The sequence below is a fragment of the Osmerus mordax genome, chromosome 6 (assembly GCF_038355195.1).
Source record: "Osmerus mordax isolate fOsmMor3 chromosome 6, fOsmMor3.pri, whole genome shotgun sequence".
In the NCBI taxonomy this organism is placed as follows: Eukaryota; Metazoa; Chordata; class Actinopteri; order Osmeriformes; family Osmeridae; genus Osmerus; species Osmerus mordax.
Genome location: NC_090055.1, coordinates 17,410,923 through 17,436,334, shown reverse-complemented (window position 1 = coordinate 17,436,334; position 25,412 = coordinate 17,410,923). Strand labels below are relative to the sequence as shown.

Here is a 25,412-nt window from a genome sequence, read left to right as displayed (position 1 = left end):
AGGGTCTGTGTCATTTCAGATGGGACACCTCTGTTTTCCTTGACTCCTCTTCTCCAGACCGCTCAGACACAATGGACTGCGAGAGTCAGGGCCGACCGGACGGTTTTAGTGTCTGACAGTTGCAGTTGAAACGTCTGCCCTGGGGCAAAACAGATGAGGGGGTGTGGGGGGGCGTTGGGGGTTAGCGGGGGGCGTGGGGTGTAGGGGGGTTCCCTCAATAAATCAGCGGAGCCCACCCAGATAACCGTAGCTGGAGTACTAGTCACACTAAAATACACACTGTAGAGTTGCTCAACCTCCCCACTCCCTATCTCCTTGGAGTGTGTGTATGTTTGTGGTGGGTGTGTGTGTGTGCGTGCATGTCTGTGTGTGTATGGAGAGCGGGCGGGGTGGGGGGGGCAGTGGCCTTTCCTCTGCCGTGCCACTCATAGACCCTCCAGGTTTGTTTGGATGGGTCTGGGTAAACACAGAACAGGAGATACTGTATCCTGGCTCGGCTCGGCCAGGGCCTGTCTGGTCCTGCCACTGAGGAAGGGTTAATGCTGGACACGGGGGCATGCATCCATCAATCAGATCCTCTTCTGACACACACACACATACGCTGTACGTGCACACCCACACACAGAGACACACACACACACATAGAATACACACACGTGCACACACAAAACTAGCAACTCGCAGCTCTGCACACACAGTATCTGTTGTCATACTGCACATAATATTTAGTCACACGGTATACCCTATCAGCACTCTTCTATAACACGCCTGTAAAAAAGCCTAAACCTATTTATACTTCTGGAGTACCGTCTAACATGGCAAGGTTGAGATAATACAAAAATCCCCAGGGAAAAACAGCTCGGCTATGATTATTATATATTTAATCATAAGGAACAGCAAAAAGATATGTGCAACCTATGACCTTTCACCTTACACACAAGGGAGAATAAACAAGGACCGAGTCTTATATGTTACTGTAGGACCCCTCTCTAACAACATGTCTGAGAGCTCATCACTCAACCGAGCCAGAAGAGGTTATCAGCTGAAACCAGCAGGGCCCAACAGTTCTGACGAGGAACCATTGAGAGGCCCCTTAGCTAGCCTCAATACCGAACTAAACGCTCCAGCCTGCTCCATCACACTGTCAAAGAACAAACTTGTATCCTACGTGGTTCTGTGAAAACATGTTTTGAAAACAGCATTGCGGTATTGTGCTGGTTTTTCGACACGAATGTCATGATGACTGTGAGCGATCCTATACAAATTGTTCAACAGAACAGACAGCAGATCTCAGTTGGATGCAATGCTTATTTCCCATGTTTTACAGAGTGCAAACATTCATTTCAAACGGAATGACAAATCCAGCAGGCCATTGTCTGGTGTTCGAATCTGAGGTCTCGCTGTTGCCATAGCATCAAGTGAACTGTTCCTAATGCCCTCAGCTCCTCCCATCTCTTCTCTTCTCCTCTCAACAAAGCCAAGCAGCCAATCCCCCTCAGGAGAGGCCAGACAAACACTCTCTCTCTCTCTCTCTCTCTCTCTCTCTCTCTCTCCTCTCTCTCTCTCTCTCACTCTCTCTCTCTCTCTCTCTCTCTCTCTCTCTCTCTCTCTCTCTCTCTCCTCTCTCTCTCTCTCTCTCTCACGCACTTTTCCCTCCCCCTATCTGCACCACTATCTCTCTCTGTCCCTCACTTCCCCCCTCTCTATTTCCCTCCGCTTTCTCTTTCTCTCTCCCCATCTCTCTCTGACTCCCCCATCTCTCTCTCGTCCCCCCTCTCTCTGTCTCCTCCTCCCCTCTCTCGCCCCCTCGCTCTGTCTCCCCCCTCCCTCTCTCGATGTGCTGCTGTATTATGAGCCTCACCGTCTGACTACCAGACCAACGTGTTTTCCTTCCAGAAGGAAATAAAACTAAGTCCATATCTTCAACGAGAGAAGTAGAAGAGAGAAAAAAAAAGACTATAGCACATGAAAAATACAATAAGAAGACAAGAAAGAACAGGGTCCTATTCTGTCTGGCCCTTTTTCTGTGTGAAGACATACCAGGCTTCCAGAAAACGTGTCCCTGCCACATAAATCACGCTAAGATATTTTGAAAAACACCATTAGGAGCAAGTCATGCGTCCCTATAGCATGACAATGTCAAGGTGCGAAGGCGTTGGCAGCGCAGAACCAAGCACTCTCACTCTCCGATAGGACAAAGAGGTTCTGGCTCAGAGAACTACAGAGGATCGTCTGCGTGTTGGCGAGAAGGAACGTCAAGTGTGCTCTTACCTTATTTAGGCAAACACCAGCCATCAAAGCAAGGGAAGCATGGAGGAAAAGAGGGAGATAAAAGAGAGATTAGGGTCTGGAGATATGCAAAGTATGTCAACACATCATACTTCAAAATGGTGAAGAGGTATCCGAGGTATGACGAGGGGGGAGGGCGTAAACATCCCAAGCCAACAAAGGCACGGAAAAACATGTGGTCGGCGTTCTATTAGGAGTTCAGAGAGACTGGAGACGATTTAGCTGAACAGGCACTGACTGCGTTGCACTGTATGAGGACACTTGTGAGGAAGCTATCAAAGCTTCGCACCCATCGATGGCACAATGTGTTCTGGGATGTGGGAAATCCAGCAGGAATAAGTTAGAGCATAAAACTGCCTGGTATGATGAGGAACAGAGCAAGACGTCTCGCCATGCTTTCTCTCTCTTCTCTCTCTCTCTCTCTCTCTCTCTCTCTCTCTCTCTCTCTCTCTCTCTCACTCTCTCTCTCTCTCTACTCTCTCATCTCTCTCTTCTCTCAGCTCGCTCTCTCTCTCTCACACCCACACACACACACCACACACTACACACTACCACCATAATACCAAATCAAAGAGTATGCCTGACTCTGGTCAAACTTCACACATGATGTGTCACATCATTAGCTTGTCTATGGCGATGGAAGAACTGTTAGATCACGATAGAGCGATTCAAGCTGCTCAAGTACCCAGAACAAGTCAATGAGTATATCTATATGTAATGTGTGTGTGTGAGAGAGAGAGAGAGCGAGAGAGAGAGAGAGAGAGAGAGAGAGAGAGAGAGAGAGAGAGAGAGAGAGAGAGAGAGAGAGAGAAAGAGAGAGAGAGAGAGAGAGAGCATATTTGTGTGATATAAAGTTTAAAAAAAACTAAATTCTGGAATGCCATAGATAACAGTTTCCTGGCACTCTTTAAAAGGAAGCAATCAACTGACAATTGTGAATCACTTCACAGAGAAGGGGCAGGGGAGCCAAACACATCACAGGAAACCAAACAAAAAGTGATGCTCTAAATAGCTAGACACCATGAATTACAGAAAAAAAAGACGATAAGATAAAAGAAAGCTCCACTAAGCTCCCTTCTTCAGATTTTCCCTGATAACTTCCCTCTTCTGAAGTCAATGATGGGTAACAAGGACCAGATTAATTATGAGACTATAACTCACATTACTACTAAAGCGTAGACAGTCATGTCTATATAATGGTGTCTTTACTTCCATGGCCCCTAGGGTCTCTCTTTGGTATCCCAAGAGGAGTTATCCAGGAAGAGGGAGGACAAGAAGCAGATCTGCCACTGTTGGTTGATATGGCCCTGCATGCTGATAAACAGCTACTGTAACGACACCAATAGCTAAGCCTGGCTGTGCCTGGGTGAGTGGTTAAGTCACGTTAAAGGATAACTCTGTTCTGTTCCTTTCACAGGCACACACACACACAGGTACCCAAATACACACACACACACACGCACACACACACACTGATACACACACACACACACATACACACACACCACAATGAGAAACTATTCTGCTGGGTCACTCTCAGCAGGGGGCACGGTCAATAAGCCACTGATGTGTGTGTGCGTGCGCGTGTGTGTGTGTGAATCTGTCTAATCAGTGACATTCCGAGCCCAGCTGAAACGACTCGTCATAGCAATGCCTCATTCCGATTCATAAAACAAATCCGTTTGAGCTCATTTTGCTTTGACTTTCTCGGCGAAACAGACGGTCTCATATTGCCACAGTTCCATGGAGGGAACATTCAATCCCGTCCTATAGCTGTTATTACAATACCCAGCACCTACCCTGTCTGAGTTACATAACCTAAGGTATGAGGGGGTCACTGACAGCAAGGGGCTCTCCTTCCTGTACAGCTGTGAGTGAACGCGAACACTAGTGAACGCGAACACTAGATACACACACCGCTCACCTAACTATGGTCTGAAGACCCGCTATACATCATACAGTCCAGATTGAGTGTGTGTGTGTGTGTGAGCGTTTGTCTGTGTGCGTGTGTGTGTGTGTGTGTGTGTGTGTGTGTGAGAGCGTTTGTCTGTGTGTGTGGCCGTCCATGTGAGAGGGAGCTTTCGGGTGTTAGCCTTTGAAACCTTTCGAAAAAAAGAGGTGATCTGTGAGTTAAAAGACAAGGAGGGGTCTAGCCTGGTGCTGTGTGCTTTGTTGCTGCTGAGGGTTTAGTGGCTGAGGGAGCAGGGTGTGCTGGGTGTCTGTAACGCACAGCTCTCACCTCCGTCTTTCCTGGCGATTGGCTCCAGCCCACCTCCAAAAGGACAGCAGATCTTGAATATTATAAAACCACCCGCACACACAAACACACACAGCCCACATCACGAGGCGATACTGACGCGGGCACACACGCAAACGTGCAATCATTTCAGATTTTCTCCTCCTCTCGATTTCTTTTTTTTCTCCCCGCCACAACAACCATGGGCCCAGAAATACCCCTTTCATTCATAACATTACACCCCCCCCCCCCACCCCCCAGCAACCTTCCAAAAAAAAAGCAATAACCTACACTGGGTCTGGGAGCTTTTCCTTTCGACGGGACGCAGCCCTGTTCGTTCGCACAGTAACAAGTTCAGACACCTTTAGCCCCAGCGCTTGGGCTGTGGACGTTTGATGTTTCTTCACGTGAAGCTACTCCCTCGCTCTCGTCCAGCCCGCCACCCTCGCCTCCCTCCCGCTCCCACCCTGTCTTGACCCTGTGCCATTCTCGCCGAAAGCTTTCATGCACACCTGGTAGTGGTTAAGCTCAATCACAGCACAATGTCAGCGGCCTCGGGGCTGGCTGCTTAGGACAGGCAGAGAATTCCACAAAGGTGTTCCTAGTAACACACGGGGAACACACAGACGTTCTGGTGGCATAGTTCAAAGACTTCACTATGTGTAAATACAGTTGGTAGGTGTGCGTGTGTGTGACAACAATAAATGGAAGCATGCCGCACAGAAACCCTTTAATGGGGCACTTCGGGAATGTGCGTCAGACTGAATGCATATATTTCCAGCTTTAGAAGACTTCCATGAGCAATAAGATTCCTGAGAATAGTCCTGACCCACATTTAGCTCTGGATGCTGGTGCCCCTGATGAACAGAAGTCCGTCATAACAAGACTGGGAGGGGGGAGATTCCAGTAAATTCCACCACACCTGAACCGTTCTGGTGTTTAACGACTCAGGAGATGGTGGGCGGGGGAGACTTTCATTCTCTGCCAGCTGCTCTATCAAAGACCTGTTGCGTGGTGTCATTTCACTGATTCCAAACGCATTTCACGCTCGGCTTCCTTTCAAACACACACTTTTTTTTTAATAGCTCGCCCTGACTGCCTCTCTCAGTACCCACGTCTGGCGATGTGATGAAGGACTTGATAATGGCTGTCTCTCTGTCATTGCTGAAGTGCATAGCTTTCACTAAAGTGCGGTTCGGGTTCTGTGAGTGCCCCAGCTGTAGCACGCGGCTGGTTCTCTAAGCGCAGGAGTGAGCTGCGTTTGGGTCTGATCTGGCTCCGATAAACCTGTGTTTCAGCAACACTGAGTTGGACGCAGCTGGATCATATAAAGGCCTCAAAGCCTCAGAGAAAGCCATGGGATTTGAACGGCGGACAACACAACCTCCCTATATTCTAAATATTACATGATTAAAATGAGTCGAGGTTAGATAAGCCAGGCCAGAGTACACTGTACAATTACAGGCCTTCAAAAGTAGGCTGTTTTTGGACCGAGGACAATGGCGGCCAGTGAATGAATGCTATGATTTGCATACTGCTGAACTATAGAGAGGAAGGAGCATATTCACCCATTGACTGAAAACAAACAAGGAAACTCTCCTCTTGGTATCCAAAAGTAGATATGTTTGTTTGCCGTGTAAGACTAATAGGTCCTCCACTGTTTTATTTGGACTCGTCCAACTAGACTAACGTTGGGTTAATTGTGTTTGATATGAGGGAGGAGAACTCCAAACTCACTGCTATCAAAAGTAAATACTTGATTCTTCCGTTGCTCTTATCAAAGTAAACATGTCTTTCCACTTTCCACTGTGTGATTTGGGAAAACCAAATGGAAAACAAGTAGTCATAACGCAAAATTGTATTTGCTGTCGAAATTATGGAGTGAGAAATCCCGTTGAGTGCACAGTCCAAGGTGTTTTTGCTTGGTCCAGCCGCACAGATGCCGAGCATAACTTGAGGCTGCGATGGCAGTAAAAGAGAAACAGGGCAACATAAGTCATGAACAATAAACACCCACTGATTGACAGACAATTATCCTCTCAGGCCCGTGTACACAGTCTGTTCCTCCTGGCCTACAGGCCCCGACACTGCAGCACAGGACCAGCACATATGACCACAGACCACGCTACATGACACAAGCAGCACAGACCACCACAGACCACCACAGACTACACTGCAGTACGGGACCACCACAGACCACCACAGACTACATTGCAGGACACAGGAGCAAACAGCCTCCCAACGAACCCAGGAACCTTTAGTAATTCCAAAGCAATCCACAATCAGCATTGTCTATCAGCATCTGGTCCTCGTCCCTACGATCTGAACACACAAATAAGGAAAAGCAGGGTAATGTGTTTTCCCTGTGGAGACCCTGGTCTCCTATCACCAGCTTCATCTTCCCTCTGACCTCTGACTCCCTGGTATCAACAGCTCCTGGTGCTGGCCTCATCAATGGCTGATTGTCTCCCTAACGTAAATACACAGAGCCTGGTTAGCGAGTGCTAGGAGATGTCCCCTCAAGCAACTACTCACAAGCAACTAACTAACAGTTAGTCATTTGTTAACAGTCACGTCAGACAGATTTAGAAAAGCCCTCTGCAACCAGATCCGGATCCAATATCTCCCTTTCTGTGCCATACTGGGTAAACTAGCTTGGAACCTCACACTTGGAGTTGCCTCAGCATTCTCACTAGGGATTTTGACCAGTGCTTGAGGTTAATCCAATTACAAAAACAAAACGGATGATAATAACAATGAATAAATACAATTTTCCCTTTTTTATTATCAGTCCTTCAAGGTAGTATGATGTAGTGCTGTACTGTACCGAATGGCCCCTTAAGAGCTGAAGACAATTCCAGACGTTTCAGAATAGCAATGTTACAAAGGTCACATGTTTAAAAAAGGGCTAAGATGTGAAACGGGAGACGTGTGTAGATATAGTACCGAGCATGCCTCATGCCTCAGATGGCTAATTTCATCTTGGGAGGCACACGTTTGGGGACACCACTGCCTCCAGTCCAGTGTCACTGTGACCATATGCAGTCCCTCCCCCTCCCCCTGCCTGGTCCCAGCCCCACACATAGACACAGGCTTCCCGAGGGCTGTCATGACGTCCGGGGGTTCGGCCACCACCATCTGAATACACCTCGGTGGGCCCACATGCTTGGTTTGACCTCTGATCCGGATGTAATCTTCCCCGTCTTTCATCTCTCAGTGTTAACACAGCTACTTAAGGCAACTGAAATGCCTCAGCATCTTAACTGTCCGTCCCCCCCCGTCCCCCCCCTCGAAAATCTGCCGGCTTACATAAATATAAGGCAAACATCTCCCCTGCTACTCCTTGTCAGGATGTGTATATTCGCAGCGCCGTCGAACACTTAGTGTTTGCATTGCGGAGAGAGAGTCTGTACTTAGCATGTTGTTTTTAGCCAGCCTTAATGTCTTCCATGTCTGGGCCGATTTGTCCCTGGGCTGACTGTGCCACATCACTGGGACTGGGAGATGGGAGGCGTGTGTGTGTGTCCAATTCTTCCACACTGTGTGTGTGTGCGCTTGCGCGAGTGTGTACTGTGAGTGTGTGTGTACTGTGTGTGTGTGTACTGTGTGTGTGACAGCTGTAGTCCTGGTTGGCGTGGTGACAGCTGCCCAGTATACCACAACAGCAAATCATCCCAGCTGGTAAAAAGAACAGAAGAAATTTAATTGGTCTGTATTGTCCTGGCGGTTGATCTGTGTCATCACGTCAGATTCATTTTAGACATGAGAGAGAGAGAGAGAGAGAGAGATAGAGAGGAAGAGAGAGAGCAGACAGATGGACAAAGAGAGCAGCAGAGAGAGCAAGAAGACAGAAAGACAGAAAGACAGACCAACTGAGAGAGAGAGAGAAAGAAAGAAGAGAGAGAGAGAGAGAGAGAGGTGGTGAGGGGGTGAGGTGGTGAAGTGGTGAGGGGGTTGGGTGGGTGGTGGGTGAGGACAGCTCTGAGGTGATCCACATGGGGCTGTTTGACAGAGAGGTCAGCCCTGGGGTCCTCCAGTGTTTACCCAGCCTGCCAGGCATCAGGCTGTTCCAGGTGACTGTTTGATCCCTGGACCTGACACTCCCCAGCCCGTCCTCCTCCCCCCCTGGCTGGGTCCAAACACAGGCCAGACACCTCAGACCGCGGGGACTGCGGGGTTCACATGTGTGCCATTGTTGAGCTGGTGTTAATGTGTCTGTGTTGAAAGTCCTCACTCAGCCCATGTGAATGGGAATGTTGGCGTTGACAGATGTTGTGCTGAGAATGCAACGGCGCATCACAATACGGAGCGAGGGGAGGAGATAAGGTAGGCACTGGAAACATATTTTGTATTCATGACACACCGATTTGCGTCACATTTTTCAATGAGGTGATGTAGGGGAAGGGCCTGTTGCGAGTTGCTTCTTTTGTATCCCATAGCAGATGAGAAAATACTGTATGGGAATAGTAGCAAATGATGTCTGGCCCAGGCAGTTTGTAACCACAGAAAGACAATAACAACACACATATTGTAGTGGCTCCTACACATTGAAAACCTCCAGAATTCCCACCCTCATTCTTTTTCGAATAGACACTCATGCATCCAGCGAGGGCACTGATTTCCCAGAGAGTTTGAGAGCATGTGACTAAGGCGTGTTCGTGTGAATCGCTGGATCTGATCTCGGCCGGCCCAGAAGTGACTTTCAAGCTGGCAGTGTACTGCAGGGACAGAGCAGTCTGCCAACACCAGCCTTTATCCTCTCCCCTCCTCCTCCCCTCCTCCTCCTCCCCTCCTCCCCCCCTCCTCCCCTCCTCCTCCCCTCCTCCTCCTCCCCTCCTCCTCCCCTCCTCCTCCCCTCCTCCTCCCCTCCTCCTCCTCCCCCCCTCCTCCCCTCCTCCTCCCCTCCTCCTCCCCTACTCCTCCCCTCCTCCTCCTCTCTTCCTCCTCTCCTCCTCCCCTCCCCTCCTCCTCCCCTCCTCCTCCCCTCCTCCCTTCCTCCTCCTCCTCTCTCTTCCTCCTCTCCTCCCCACCCGCCGATGTCCTTGTCGCCCAGATGGCGTGAGGGGAGAGCCTCCTTCTCGTCCCCCCCTCCCGGCTGCGTTGTGATTAGTGACTCGACGTTTCTCCCACTTCCTCCTTGCAGGTGTGACACTGTGTATCTCAACAGCAGCAAGGAAACATCCCCTATGGGCTAACCGAACCCCTACAGCGTGGATCTGGCCGAGGCCCTGCCCGGATACATGCACACAGCTCAGAGAGAGTAACGTGACACTTCACGTGGCACAAGCCTAACAGATAGTTGGCTTTTTAGACAAATAGGTTGACTGAAATTCCTTATCAGAACAGGGCACTTGTCTAATGTTTGGATTCCCCACGGGCCTTCCCAGATAGTTGTTTGGTGAATGTTGGAGCCTGGATAAAGGTCTATTATTGTCATGCTGGCCATGGGATATAGTAGGATGACTCCTCTGACCCATATTTCGTATTTGTTTTGTTTGTTTGTTTTTGGTTGTCAAGGAGTGCAAGCCTGATAGCGCAACCAGTTTGACAAAAGCGCCTCGTACTGTATCAATGCGTGGACATATTGTATTAGAGGGCAGAAACGGTTTTCTCCAGATCTTTCCGGTTGAGCAGCACATGCACCCTATGTTGACAGGTTGATTGAAAGAAATAACAACTCCGAAAATAAAAGCGTGATTCATTACTGAAGTGTGAAGGTTTAAGCAAACACGAGGGATCATTGATTACTTGCACACATGTACCATGTGGCTATGACATCGGTCGGTCACTATGCGCAAAAGAAAACACACTTGCCAATTCTCCTGGTGTTTTTCCCCTCATTTTCCCGGTCTCTCGCGCGGCTGCGTTTCGCGTTGCATTCTGCGGAGTGTGAGCATTCTTGACGCCACATCCCTTAAAGCCATCAACCTGTGTTCCCAGTGTGTAACATGCGGAGGGCGGGAGGGCGCGCGCTGTAGCACAGGGCACAGTCTGCTGCATGACCTCTGCCGTGTAAATCTATCAGTCAGGCAACCAGGAAGTGTTGCCTCTCTCACTCACGCCATGATTTGCGGCGTACAAAAACAAGCCGCCGCCACCGCCGCCGCCGTATCCTAGGTTACGCAACAGCGGACATGAGACTGTCGGACACGGCTGGTGTTCCTGGTCTTGGCATCTCAAAGGAAAGCATCCTGTGTCTGCTGTATTCCTGGAACCGTGAAAGCAAGTGAGTTTCACTGGCAAGTTTTCACTTGCAAAACGTCGGTTATGAATCCTTTCATAATACTTTTAACACTGTAGGGGGTAGTCTAACGTCTTCTGATGAGCTGTGCTGACATGGACTCTTTAACAGTACGACTGTGCCTTTTGTGAGTGAGGAGATGACGCCCTTCTCCTCACGGTCCTACTCTAGTAGACTGGTCATCCATGTAGGGGGTAGTCAAATAAAGCAGATGTCTTAAACATAGAACAAACTACAAAAATAATCATCTGAGGAATGCTGATACGGTATGGAGGTGTGAGAAATGAGAAACCTCACTACTCCCAAAGCGAATGAGGGGTAGAACGAAAAATAAACCATCTCCATTGCCGGCCATTTCACTGGGTCACTCACGGAGGTGTGAATTTACTGGGTCTGCTAAATATATGAGGCTAAGAATATACAGTATGAGGCCTGATGGGAGATTGTAGCAGCTGGAAAAGGGAGACGATCGCCTACACAACCTTTCATCTTGTCCCCACGGGCACTTTCTATTGGACGACAAAGACTCTCTGTGTGCTCGTATCCAGGTCAGTTTTACATTCCGACGTTTTTTGGACACATTTAAATCAAAACTTTGGATCTCAGAGGGCACGGATGGCATCTTCTTCAGTCAGGAAGAGAGATCATATAACAGGCTCATGATGTGTCCGAAAAATAAACCCGATAAGTCAAAGCCGTTTGGGACAAGCTCCCACTCTGAGAAACTGTCCCCGGAGAATAAAGATTTCTTTAAGCTACCGGAACCCACAGTCAGACAACTGGGGAAGCAACCATGCTGTTTCAATGAAACAGACGCCTATACAAGTTGGCCTATCGCTGTGGAGTGCTAATTTGTCATGCCCCCGCACCCCCCCCCCCTCACACAACATGTAAGAACGTACAAAAAAAAAAAAAAACATCCAGTCTCCTGGCTGAGCCCTGGGGGTCATTAGAACTGGATAAGTAGAGTCATAAAAGCCAAAGAATGAGATGGATTCCTGCATTAAGTGAGAGAGGCCCTGGCGGCTGGACTTGGGTTTCACTCAGCACAGGACAGACACATGGAGGGCTTTGTCTCGCTTCCCTTCAGTCTCCTGACTAAACATTCGCGTCTGTCTTAGGCAGAAAAACAGCTCTGGGATCTGCGCTCAGGTCCACAGTCCGGTAAACAAGCCCCCTAACACCGCTACGCCATCTGGCTCCTAGGAATGATGCTGGCTGCTGGCATTGTTCTGAAAACGTTCAATAAACTACAATAACACTCATCCCTTGTCCCTCTGGGGCCCTGGCTGCACACTCCCCTAATTAGACGAACAAATAACGAACACATTGAGTCTGAGTACGGAGCGCAAAAGTAAAAAAAAAAAACGTCCATCACCGTGTTAACTTTCAGAGTCATTCATCTCCCTGTCATCTGCACCCACCCCCCTACACACACACACACACACATACACACACACACACATACAAACACACACACACACATCCCTCCTTCATGCGTTCTTTATTCTCTCCGTTCTGGTGGGACCAGCACAATGTCTCCCTCTCTTTCCTTCGCCAGAGCGGCCGGTGAGACGTCTGGACTGACACTGGACTCCGCGCGCTCCTGATGTTCTGTGGAGTCGACACTTTCCAAAGATAACACTGGCCAGAGATTTCCACTCAGGGCCAGCGCACGGCCCTGCTGAGCCAGCCCGCCTGGCGGGGTGCACGCTAAAAGGAGCAGGACGAAGACAGCTCGCAGATCTACTGCTCACCACCAGGCTATAGGCTTACCGCTGCTAACCCAGGACTTACTGCACACAGAGGGAGATGGGAGAGAGGGAGGGAGAGAAGGAGATGGAAGAGAGAGACGGAGGACGGATAGAGAGAGAGAGAGAGCGAGAGAGAGAGAGAGAGAGAGAGAGAGAGAGAGAGAGAGAGAGAGAGAGAGAGAGCGAGAGAGATAGAGAGAGCGAGAGAGAGAGAGAGAGCGAGAGAGAGAGAGAGAGAGAGAGAGAGAGAGAGAGAGAGAGAGAGAGAGAGAGAGAGAGAGAGAGAGAGAGAGAGAGAGAGAGAGAGAGAGAGAGGGAAAGAGAGAGCGGTAGTGAGAGGAGAGGGAGAAGGAGACAGCGAGGGAGAGAGAGACGAAAGATGAGAGGTAGATGGAGATGGAGAGAGAAACAGGGGGGATGGATGGATTCTGATGGTGCCAGATCACCTGATGATCACATTTGTTATTTGGTGAGGGTTTTCTGAGCATAGCAGATGAAGAACAAGGATAAGGATTTGTATTGTCATTCCAAAACATGGTACATGAGCTGGAACTAAATTAGGTACTGAGGTCCAGTGGATGTCGAGATGATGATATAAGAAGTATTACACCAAAAAACACACTGACACTGAGAGCTACAACCGTGCTTCAATTTTCTCCAAAATCCCCCATTGTCAACAGAATTCAGTGAAACGCAGACTGCAAAAAAAAGAATATGGATGTCAACAAACGCCAAGGAAACCTAAATCAAGCGTTTGTGCTGTTACAGTCGCCCTCGTGTTCCTATAACTCTTCACTAATAGCCCCCAGTCCCAACCAGCTCCCAGTTGCAAGCACACATCCAGGTCTGTGATATATTGTCCCTTTACTCCTATTCAAGGGTAAATTGAGATTTCCAGGAAAGGCTTGTCCCTGCGTGAGGACCTGCAGAGTCTGGGGAGGAGGGGAAACTGGCAGTGTGAGCATTCATACGCCACATGAAGTCTTAGCAGGGGGACATTCCACCCTGTCTTTCCCCTCTCTTTCTAAACCCATCCTTCCAGAATCAGAGGTGGGGGGCAGGAACAGCGGGTTTAGAGCAGTACGAGGGGGCCTCAGATTAATACAGAATTAAGCTATAAAACTCCCAACAAATGGGAAATGTTACAGGCCAGCGAAGGAAAGTGTATTTCTTATTCTCTGGAACTTTCCACAGAAGGAAATATGTGAAATTCTATTCCAGTTTACAACCTCCTAAGGCAGCAAGCCAATGAAAAATGAAAATGTTCACAAAATAAATTTAAATAAATAAAGACGGTTGGAGATTTTCACCTTTGGCCTAACACCAGCATTACCTAACAGGTTTCCCAAGAGGGGAACAGGTACTTATGTCTGAAACAATGCTTTGAAAGGAAGCTCTCTCTCCCTCAAACACTTCCTCTACAACTTCCACCCGAGGCCGAATCCTCCGACGCCCCTCTCTTCAACCTAGGTGCGAGCTGTCGATGACAGGTTTCACTTCTGATGAGGCGGCAGCCGCCTTTCTTAGGCCGGCTCGGGCGAAGGACGGCGGAGAGACTCACAGGAAGAGGAGGGAGAAGTGGAGAAAGAAAGAAAGAGAGAGTGAGTGAGCCAGCAGGCTTTGCGGTCGCTTACAGGAGGCGGGATTGTGTCTCTTCTCCATAAATCACTTCATGTTGACAGGAGGTGGTCCTCAAGTCACTCAGTCCGCCCCCGCCTCGTGACCCCACAGGTCACGACATCTCTCGGGGGGGGGTGCACTCGACAGAAAGGGGTGCAGCCAGCTCCCAAGGAAGGCCACACTAGCCTCTGTTCACCCAGAACCTTTCATCCTTTAACACTTACAGCGGCATCAAAGGCAGAACAGTCTCTGTGTGTGTGTGTGTGTGTGTGTGCGCGTGTCTGCGTGTGCGTCTACAGCACAGCTTGCGTGTGCTTGTGTCCATGCATGTCTGTGTCCGTGCCTGCCTTTGATTGTGCCTGTGTGTGCATGCCTGTGTGAGTATGTGCACGCCGGCGCATGCCTGTGTGTGCATGTCTGTGTGAGTATGTGCACGCCGGCGCATGCATGTGTGTGCATGTGTGTGTAGGACCCCGGTGACCCTTAAACAGGGTAGGGGTGTGTGCCTGTGTGTGTGTCGGTGTGGGGCTCTCCATCCAGGTGGCCCAGGGTTAACCCCAGTTGACCCAGGCTCTGAGGCTGTCAGAGGCAGAGATCTCCTGGTGGCCTGGCTGTGTAGCTGGAACAATAGGCATGTCGATCATGTAAAAGAGCCTCGCAGCTCTGCCGCAACAGGCTCAGCCTCCTTTCTGCCTCATTTCCTGGCATACAGATGCTTCCGGAGCATCTACAGGAGAGACAGTCGGAGGGTTCAAACAACGTCTGTCTCAAACAAGAGTACGGCATCGAATGCCATGGATACGTCACGACTCAAAAGACAAGAGCAGTTTCTTGCTCATGACTGACGTGACTATGCAGCGTGGGGAGAGGCATGATTGACGTTGTGGAAGCCAGGATGGGCAGGGGGACATGGGGACTTCCTCTGAAGGCTGAGACAGGCAGGCTCAGATGGCCTGGCGGTACGTGCCGTTAGCCTCTCTCTCTGGAGCTATTTTAGTGTGTCCAGAATCGCTCCTGCGGCAGCTGACACAGAGAGGCAGAAGGTCACCTCGCCTCCCACCTCTCTCTCTCTCTCTCTCTCTCTCTCTCTCTCTCTCTCTCCAACCTCCTCTCTCTCTCTCTCTCTCTCTCTCTCTCTCTCTCTCTCTCTCTCTCTCTCTCTCTCTCTCTCTCTCTCTCTCTCTCTCTTCCACCTCCCTCTCTCTCCGCTATCCCTCTCTTTCTCTCTTCATATCTCTCCCTCGCTCTCTCGTCTCTTTTTTTCTCTATTCATCTCTCTGTCTTTTCTCCCTCATCCCGACCCTCTCTGGGTCTTTCTCTCACACACTGCCTCCGTCTCTTCCTCCCACTCGTCTTTGTAGGAGAGTCCTCCCGCTCCGACAGTGACAGATTAGACATTAAGCAGGGAGACTGCACTCAGAGCACCGCTGGCTTTGACATTTCCAGAGACAGTGTTAGAGATGACAAAGGATTTTTCATTCGGGGTTGGAGGATGACTTTGTTATGGTAACGCCGGGGGCACAATCCACAAGAGTGAAGGGCGAGTTTGTGACACGTCATACTGTGAGCCAACAAACAGAATTCAGTGTCCAGAACACGTTGCGGTACTGAACTAACGGTTGTTTCAGTGGCGATGGATGGATCAAGAAAAGAGGAGATGGATATAGACTGTAGCCGTGACCCTTGCTAAACCATTGCCGTGGTCACAGAGTTCACAGGCATAAATATAGACTAGACAGGGAATTGTCGATAATCAACAACTGTTCTCTGTTTAGGACTCTTTACCTCCTAATTGCATTTTCACAAACATATATTTGGGATAGCACATACACACCACTTACCACAAAACTCTCCATGCCCTTTGTGTGGAGCTCAAGGTCTAATTACGTACATTGGGCAAATAAAGCTGTTTACATGGGTGTGAATTGTATGCAACTTTGATCATGTAAACATTGTCTGTGCCCATAGTACACGCCAAAGCATCAACAAACCATACAATTACGGAGAGATCAAGGAGCATGCATGCCTGCTTCTGCTCATATATGTGTGTGTGTTTGGGCATGTGTGTGTGTGTGTGTGAGCGTGTGTTTGTGTGTGTGTGTCCCACCATGTGTGTGTGTCACCACATGGCTTACGTAAACACAGACATCGAGGACTGGAGTGGCCAGAGCAGCAGAAACCAGAGCCTGTTCCTCCATGACTACAGACCCTCGACCCAGCGACCTGTCCCAGCAAGTGGCTTCAGGCTTGGCCATGTAGGAGAGGAGCGTAGGGTGGAAGTCTGCGGCTCACAGGCGGTTCAGGATGACACAGCAGAAAAAGTCATCGGCTGACATTCTAATGGCTATTATCACAGTGCTATGTATTTATAGCCATCCGCTACTGTACATCGACTCGGATCCAAAAGATGAATGATTGCGTTCATGAGGTACAGGATTTACAAAAGTGCCAACTAAAGAATGTTCCTAAATGTGTTATTGATGGGTACTGTAAGTACTATAGATCGCTTCCAGTCCAATACACTTATGCACCCCCCTTTCTCCCTGGCTGTCTCTCTCTCTCTCTCTCTCTCTCTCTCTCTCTCTCTCTCTCTCTCTCTCTCTGTGTGTGTCTCTCCTCTCTCTCTGTCTTCTCTTACTGCAATAAAAAGAAGATCAGACATTCTGTGGGACTGAAGCTGTTGAATCATCAGCAGGGTTACGTGACTTAGGGGGCCCAATGGGAGGGCAAGTAGGGCAAAGTGTCCGTTTCTGTCAACACAAGCTACTTCTGAGGTCCAGACACTCTGTGAAATTCAAACACATTTTCCCATTTCCAAACACAGAGATTAAAGGCTTAAACACAATCTTTTATCTTATAAACAAGAGCTTTAAGCGAAATCCTCTCTGTGTTTTGTGTCATGAGCGGTCCGTGAGTGACCACAACTACACCACAGCCTAAGACAATTGTATGGATCTGAATGGACCTCGAACAATGTCTGACACGTTGGCTGAAAGATGAGAATTTGCTTTATTCAGCGAAAGCCACTACAAAGATGCAGTCATGCCCCCTTTCCCCCACAAAGGCTTTCTGAAACCTCATTGGTTACTTCATCACGTCTTTGCCTCTTAAGTTGTTCGCGAGTCTTTAAAGCTCAGACTTAAGAAAAGATGACAGTGTTTCCACAGCTTTGACCAGAGGAGTCACAGCGCATTACGGTTTAGATGCAAGACACGCACTGTACGCATACAGTTAGAAGACTTCTTTTCAGCCTTAATGAATCACACTGAGTCAATCAAATCCATCTTGTTTTCAATCTGGTCCGAGTGTCCAAAAAGGCGTTGAAGTCTGAATTCATGGCCACGCCAGATGGTCAATGTATTTTCTATCAAGAGCTCATGGGGACTCTTAACTACTAATGCACCTCGCTTTGAGGGCTAGTCCGGCGCTAGATCACAGACACAAACGTGTCGAGTGTTTCGAGGGCTGGAGCCCCCCCCCCTCAACATGACACCCTGGGCTCCTCTCGCCGCTCCTCCTGCCCTAAAGGAGTCCTCCCACCATAGAAACCCAGCGGATTAAGGCTCCGCGGCCCGCGTTCTCCAGAGGCGAACAGGGGGCCCCCTCTTCCACTTTTCGATCTGCGATCCTTTTCTTCTCCTTTTGAGACGAGCAACAAAGGTGCCCCCAATCTTCCCCGGCTTGGCCTCCTCAGAGCGGACCCCCTCATAACCGAGGGGTTGCCCGACAGAAGAGGCTCTCCCTGCCAGCTCAAGTCTTTACATCGCAGGGATACTTGAATCCCCAACAATGATCGGAATGGAGTTATTTTAGCCCGGGCTTCAGTAGCTGAGGAGCCAGCGGAGAACAACAACGAGCTGACACTGTCAGATTGTAGTAAATCCCAGGTTTGTATTGGGCCCTGTGAGGTTCCCCTACCGCAGTCTCCCCTGCAGCCTCCTGTGCGGTTGGCTTCAGTAGCCTGATATTTCTCAAATATTTGCTTTCGAGTCTCAGATTTGTGCTGCGAAATATTGTCTTTACATCTCGTACTTGATCTGGTGTTTGGGCGTCCGGGGCCACAGCTAAGTCCCCTCTCTCCGGTGTCTTGAGCAGAGCTAAATAGTGTGTGGGCAGACTGACAGGGAGTGGTGTAGTCCACACTGAAGAGGATATGAAGTTTTATTAAGGCCCCACAGTATAAATATCACTAAACCTGTTCCTGGCCCACAACGGCGTTACATCAGCTCCTAGAAATAGCGTCCCTTTGCTCGGTCTTGGCCTTCCTCACACGCCAGACTGATAGAGAGCAGCAGACACCTCAAGGCCTGGCTAATGTTTACAGCGGATCCTTTCGGAGCACCAAAACAAGTCAAGAACCACTCCAGAGCTCTCGTGTCATGTCAGCCTTTATGGGTCATTAAGTCACCGTTGAGGGGGGTTGAAAATAATTAACAAAACCATTGGCAACAGTAACCCCCCCCCCCCCTCCCTCCCCTCCCTTCTATTTCGGAAGTGTTTGCCAAAACCTGTCTCATTCCTGGGTTGCTGTGTGGAGAAAACTGAGGTCTTTGTCATTCATGGGAGATAAAGAATAAAAATACAACTTCTCACGGGTACACGTCACCTTCGGACACAGGTGTCGTGGTGAGAGGACTGAGAGGGGAGGCGGCGCAGTACAACAGGGGACTTTGTTACTCTGCCGATAACGCAGCAACACCCTTTCTCCATGGTGACATCATCCAGATGAGATGTTCTCATCCACTGTCCTGTCCTCCCACTGCCAGAGAGACAAGGCGGGTGTTCAGGACGAGGGTTATGCAGGAACCGACATCTTCCATCCAGGTGGTTGTTTTTTTTTTTTGTAGGAGTTGTCCAAGTTACTTCAACAGAGCAGTCACTCACTGTCTGAAGCATTATGTGGTGAGCGGCATGGAAAGGACATTGTAAAAAAGGATAAAACGTCATATGTTCGATTCACGTGTCCATCTTCAAGACCGAACGACAGAGAGAGAGAGAATGAGACATGTTTATGGTTGGAGAGTGAGGGGGGTGGAGGGGTGGGGGGGGGGGGGGTGGAGAGTGGACATCAAAGGCAAGGAATATAAAGGGAAGCAGCATGAGATGACAGGAAGGACCAAGCTGGAATTCCGAGCCACGCTGGGACTTGGATCAAGGCCAGTGGGGTACTGTAGCGAAGGACCTGCGGACTTTACTGGCCTTTAGTGGCACTCTGTTTCTCCTGGACCCTGACCGCAACCCTGACCATTACCATGCACGCCAACCTCAGACACAACCAGGTCTAAAGAGCCCACACACTCAAACAGATTCCCCCGCCATCGTGCTCAGCTAGCGCGTACGGATGAGTCTATGCAACTCTCAAACTTTGTTTTCTTGGACTTCCAGCAGGTGAAACTTACCAGAAAAACGATGGCAACTCTAGTCAATAAAGTACAGCCCTAAGGAAAATCCTGCGTACATTCCGTGGGAATTTGTTCGTTGACAATCCAATTTCTCGATTCAATCACGTGCAATTGTGTTTTAGAGGTCTCTGCTCAACTTCAGCTGACTACATAAAAACAATTCCGTGCTGGAGCCGACAATGTCTGAGCCCCAGAGCTATGACAGCACCTCCCCATTTGTGAACACACAATAAACAAACCCGAGCAGACGTTAAATAAATGCTGGGTCGGAGAGAAAACAAACAGAAAAGGCCTACTGTAGCTAAGATGCTATCAGGTACAGTTTCCTTGCAGGCTGGTCAGCTGTTTAAAATATCTGTCTGTTGACGGCCCACACCTGTCCAGAGAGTGGGCTCTATGTGTAGTCCAACACCACTGGGTCTGCCTCAAAAAGCATCGCAGAAGTTGTATTTCTCCTGGTTTTCTTATGCTGAGAGCATTGTATTGTTGTGCTGAAATGCTAATGAGGCCTGGTTAATTATAAAACTAGTGACATCCACTCAAAAGAATGCCCATATCCTTGTGGTCAAGATCCCAACGACCCGGATGTCATACCGAGGCGCATATAGGCAGCATATTTATAACCTCCCTTGTTAGAAGAGGCTCAGAACAGTGTGAGAGCTCCAGCAGTACAAGGGTACACAGTCAGCAGGAACTCCTATCAGTTTCGTAGAGGAGCCACCTGTAAGACAGTGTCTGGGACAGGACAGGACAACACCACCCGCTCCACCGCCGCCGCATGGGGTCACCCCCCTACCGTCACCACCCCTCGACCCCCACCCCGACCCCGACCGCCCTCCCAGAGCAGAGCACCGTGAAGGACGTCCAGTCCTCCAGGTCAGCTCTGTCCCCTCCCTCCCTTCTGCAGCAGTCTGCAATGCTGAGAATGACCAGTAAACAGTGAAACAGAAGGGGTCAGGTTTCTCTCCCCCACACCCACCCCCCACTCTGCTACCCCCCCCCCCCCTCCCCCTGCGCCTCCTCTCCTGTGTGTGGAGTTAAAAATACCTCCCTGGATGAACATGTAGACAGCTCTCCTCCTGTAGGCGGCCAAGGAGGAGCGTTGAGGAGCATGGAGGGGGCGCGCAATGGGAACCAGATGGCTTCTTCTTAATAAATAGTGTGTGTTTGCCCAGTGCTATGTACATGTGCATGGGATTGTACGTGAGTGTCTGTCTGTCGACGGGGGAGAGAGTACGAGAGAGGGACGGCGAGCGGGAGAGAGAGAGAGAGACACTAAGAGAGAGTGAGGGAGAGAGCGAAAAAGAGAGAGCGGGAGAGAACACCACGGTAACAGCAGAGAGAGTACAGTGATGTGATCGCATCAGTCCATCCAGTGATCTGATCCACACACCACTTCTATCAGCTCTGATGAGTACTGCAGGCCTCCTGCCCTCCCTCCTTCTCCTCCCCTCCTCCTCTACCCCTCTGCTCCCCCTCCTGCTCCCTTCCTCTTTAACTCCCCCTCCTCCACCCTTCCTCCTCATCCACCTCTCTTCCCCCTCCTAATACCCCCCTCCTTCTCTCTTCTCCCCCCCCTTCTCTTCCTCTCCTCCTCCTCCTCCTCTCCTCCCCCTCCTCCTCTCTTCTCCCTCCCTCCCTCCCCCCCTCCTCCTCTCTCTCTCCTCCTCCTCTCCTCCTCTCTTGTCCCTCCCTCCCCACCTCTTCTCTCCCTCTCCTCCTCTTCCTCTCCTCCTCCTCTCCCTCTCCTCCTCCTCCTCCTCCTCCTCCTCTCCTCCTCCTCCTCTCCCTCTCCTCCTCCTCCTCTCCTCCTCTCCCTCTCCTCCTCCTCCTCCTCTTCCTCCTCCTCTCCTCCTCCTCCTCCCTCTCCTCCTCCTCTCCTCCTCCTCCTCTCCCTCTCCTCCTCCTCCTCATCCTCCTCTCCTCCTCCTCGTCTCTCTCTCTCCTCCTCCTCTTCTCCTCCTCATCCTCCTGGAGCGCTTGCCTCATGTTTCTCCTCTCTGGAACACTGTTGTTTAGCTTGGACTCCCGGTGTGACTCTAACTCCATGATCCCCTTTTGGGCTCTTTTTGGCTCTTTTGAACGGAGCCAGGGAGATGAGAGACTGGGCCATTTGATCCTTGGCCCCCCGCCCTGTACTAACCCCACCCCCCCACACCTCCCCCACACTCCTCCCCCTGTCCTACCCCCACCCCCCCACACCTCCCCCACACTCCTCCCCCTGTCCTACCCCCACCCCCCCACACCTCCCCCACACTCCTCCCCCTGTCCTACCCCCACCCCCCACACCTCCCCCACACTCCTCCCTCTGTCCTACCCCCACACCTCCCCCACACTCCTCCCCCTGTCCTACCCCCACCCCCCCACACCTTCCCCACACTCCTCCCCTGTCCTACCCCCACACCTCCCCCACACTCCTCCTCCTGTCCTACCCCCACCCCCGACACCTCCCCCACACTCCTCCTCCTGTCCTACTCCCACCCCCCCACACCTCCCCCACACTCCTCCTCCTGTCCTACCCCCACCCCCCCACACCTTCCCCACACTCCTCCCCCTGTCCTACCCCCACCCCCCCACACCTCCCCCACACTCCTCCCCCTGTCCTACCCCCACCCCCCCACACCTCCCCCACACTCTTCCCCCCGTCCCGTGGGCTCCCCATTACAGGCATGTTTTTTAATTACCCCTCAGAAGGCCTCACTCTCTGTTGACACTGGGACAGGCTCTGATAGTTGATGTGATTGCTGGTATGTGAGTACACAGCCACGTGGTGACCCTGGGGGTCTGCCTGCTACGTGGTACTGTAGCGAGGACTGATCCTGGGAGGGAGTTCGAACGGGGAGGAGGGGGCTGTGTTTACCTCATGAGGATTGCATGAACGTCCAATTAACGTCAAGAAGCTGACAGTGAAAGGGTTCGGGATGTTGCGGTGGGTTCCCTCAGTCCCCTCAGTCCGTGATCACTGGGTGAGGTAGGCAGACTTTGTGGCACCACCCTGGGTCACCTCGGGTTTGGTGCCGGCCGACCATTTTGACAGCACAGTCTCTCTGGGATCCTTCAGAGCATCAGAGATGTTCTGCATGTGCGCTCACGGGGGCCCTGATGACTCAGAGCAGAGCTGGCTGAGCGAATGGAAAATACTCTTCCTGGGAACTCAGAGGTAACTGCAGGTGATGATCTTGCTGTCTTAAGTTATTGCTCTGACAACCCCACACGTAGACAAGCGCATGTAAATGCACACACACACACACACACATACACACTCTTACGTGTACACACACACAGTAAGCAGGTAACAAGTCTACAGCTAATCCTTTCTAAAAGAGTAATGGTGGCCATTTCCATTTCCTGCCCCCCCTCCCACTTCCACCCTGCAGACACACACACATAAACACACCACGCACACACTCACACGTTTCCTTTGGCCTGCGTGTGAACACGGTTTGCCACAAGTCAGAAGACCAAAGCTGCTCTAATTTTAACTCTTAAGTGTTGTTTACAGAGCAAGGAGACAGAAGAAATCATTATTGAAGATTTACAGCACACTGTCCCATTTAAAAAAACACAACCTGAAGACCAAAAGGCAACCCATTTTCACACAGTGTCATAAGACCTCAAGAGCATGGCGTGCACACGCAACAATTGTTCTGTGTACACGCTCAAAAAAAGAGACGCAACACATAGTATCGCATCAGGTTCAATGGAGTCGTGACCTGATCTCTATCCATTCAGTAACAGCTCATTACCGTCAAAAGAGACAAAATCCTCCACAAAACTGTCACCTATAATTAAATCTGCTATTCTTCAACTGGGATTACTGTGTTGATAGACAAGGCTTCTCCAACACATGCTGCAGTAGGCTTTAGCCTGGGCTGCTGCTGCATTTTGGGAGTAATCACCACCACAGAGCTCTCTCCACTGTTGTGGAGGTTACAGTCCCGAAACAGTGCTAGACAAGCTACAGTACAGTACAAAGGGACTGGAAATATCCCTAACCAGCAGCACAACCTAACAGTCTGTGGGGATGAGGTTCACAGAATATAGCTGTAAATCATAGCCTTCACCAGAGCTAGCGAGTTGAGCTTTTCCTAACATATGACACATCTCTAACTGAAAACAAAAACAGCCTGCCAACGTTTGTTTGCCCTTTCTGTGTTCATTATTGGTACTCAACGGGGGATGAAGAGGATGCTTTCAGACCAAAGTTTATTTAGACAATGGCATTCGATTTTGTTGGTCAAACAAGCCAAGTTGGTTAAACAGAGACCAAACCAACACAATGGTCACTTTCAGTATTAAACAGGCATACCATACAATTATAAAGAACCTAAACAAATACATTAAAAGAGGCGCCGAGGACCAGGGCAAAGTACAGTAAGACTGCAGATGGGGTTGAGAGACTCGGCATGGAGCTACAACCCGTTTGTTTAGAGTCTGGTCGCGTTTGGGGACACTGGCACGGTTCGAGTAAGCCATCCCTTCATTCCTAGGTGATACGGACGGTTGTAAAAGTCATTAGAAGTCCATTTGTAGCTGTGGAGAACAGTGACAAACCGGGTCAGTAGACTGGGACCACACTTTGAGCAGACAGCACTCACAGACTAATAGCCAGAACAGACTTGTTAGGACGTTTAAGGGCCCAGAGAACCCAGGCGGCCCAACTCCCTGATTAGAACGAATCGCTGTGTCAGAGTTGGATCAGTAAAGAACAGTTTAATAAAGCATTAGCTCATTGGGATAACACTTTTCCTTAGTCCCCAGGCTCTGCTGCATAGGTTCCCCTGGCTCCGCAGGGCCATGTGTTTGTGTGTGCTAATGACTATGATTACCAAGCCTGGATTAGGTCTTGTCAAAAACCCTGTGGTTTACAAGACACACACACGCATACGTACACACACACACACACACACACTCAGACATGACCTCTCAGCTCTGAAAATTTGCCATCTGATGAAGATTGGTGTTTTTCCCCCGCGGTAAAGAAACCATAAGCAAAGTTGTGTACATTACCACTCATCTAAATCTTCCTGAAATATACCAAGGGGCTTTCCCACTAAACAGGGCTAAATGACAGAGATTACGCACAGGGCTTTAACCAACACATCGGTCTTGTTTAGGAGGGGACACTGGCATAAACAAAATGTATATAAACAGCTCAGGCTCGCCTGAACACACACTAAGCCCCAGATTTCTGTTTGCATGGCTCATTTAGAAGGAGATGAGGATGAGTTGAAAGGTGAACGTGGGGAGGTGTGTGTGTGTTAGGGGGGGGGGGGGGGGGGAGGGGTGGAGTGGAGTGTAGGGAGGTGACCGATCGTCAGCCGCGGCACAGCCCATCTTCAGGACGTTAATGGTCACAACTTCCATCGCCCTAATTCCCCTCCAGGCAGATCCATCTACTCAGCTCCATCCTCCTATCTCCCCCCACCGGCGCAAGCTCCTTCTGGGCCTGTCGCACCAGGAGGGTCGTGACTTCTGGGCTCCCCAGAGGCCTTGTGGACAGGAGTGTTCAACTCATCGTCGTCGCGTCGAGCTTCTCCGTACATCTTTTCCTGAGGCTTGTCCCAGGGTGAGGTGGGGGTGGGGGTGGCGGGGGGAGGTAGTGGGGGGGAGGCAGAACAGGGGAAGCCTTGTCTCCTTACATAACTCATTAGAGGGAAAACAAACCATGGAGCCCCAGTCTGTCTCCAAAGCCCTGACAACAGCAGCAAACCTTGACAATGAAAAGGGGGACTCTGGGCAGGAGCAGGGTTGGTGTCACCAGAGAGCAGCGAGGGTGGAGGTAGCGACGGACGGATGAGGTGTTCGAGGCGACGCCCGGGCTGGGACTGGCGAGCAAGATGGCATTCGTCTTGAATGAGTAGGGGGGA

General features: G+C 50.3%; 1 protein-coding gene across 1 annotated transcript in view; it reads right to left on the bottom strand.

Moving 5' to 3' along the window:
• Nucleotides 1-24,909, bottom strand: part of fhod3b (formin homology 2 domain containing 3b) — a 39,947-nt gene extending 15,038 nt beyond the window's left edge. Inside the window, exon 1 of the mRNA XM_067238114.1 lies at nucleotides 24,854-24,909. Coding sequence (XP_067094215.1) covers nucleotides 24,854-24,909 — 56 coding nt within the window. The remainder of the gene's footprint in view (nucleotides 1-24,853) is intronic.
• Between the last annotated feature and the right edge of the window lie 503 nt (nucleotides 24,910-25,412).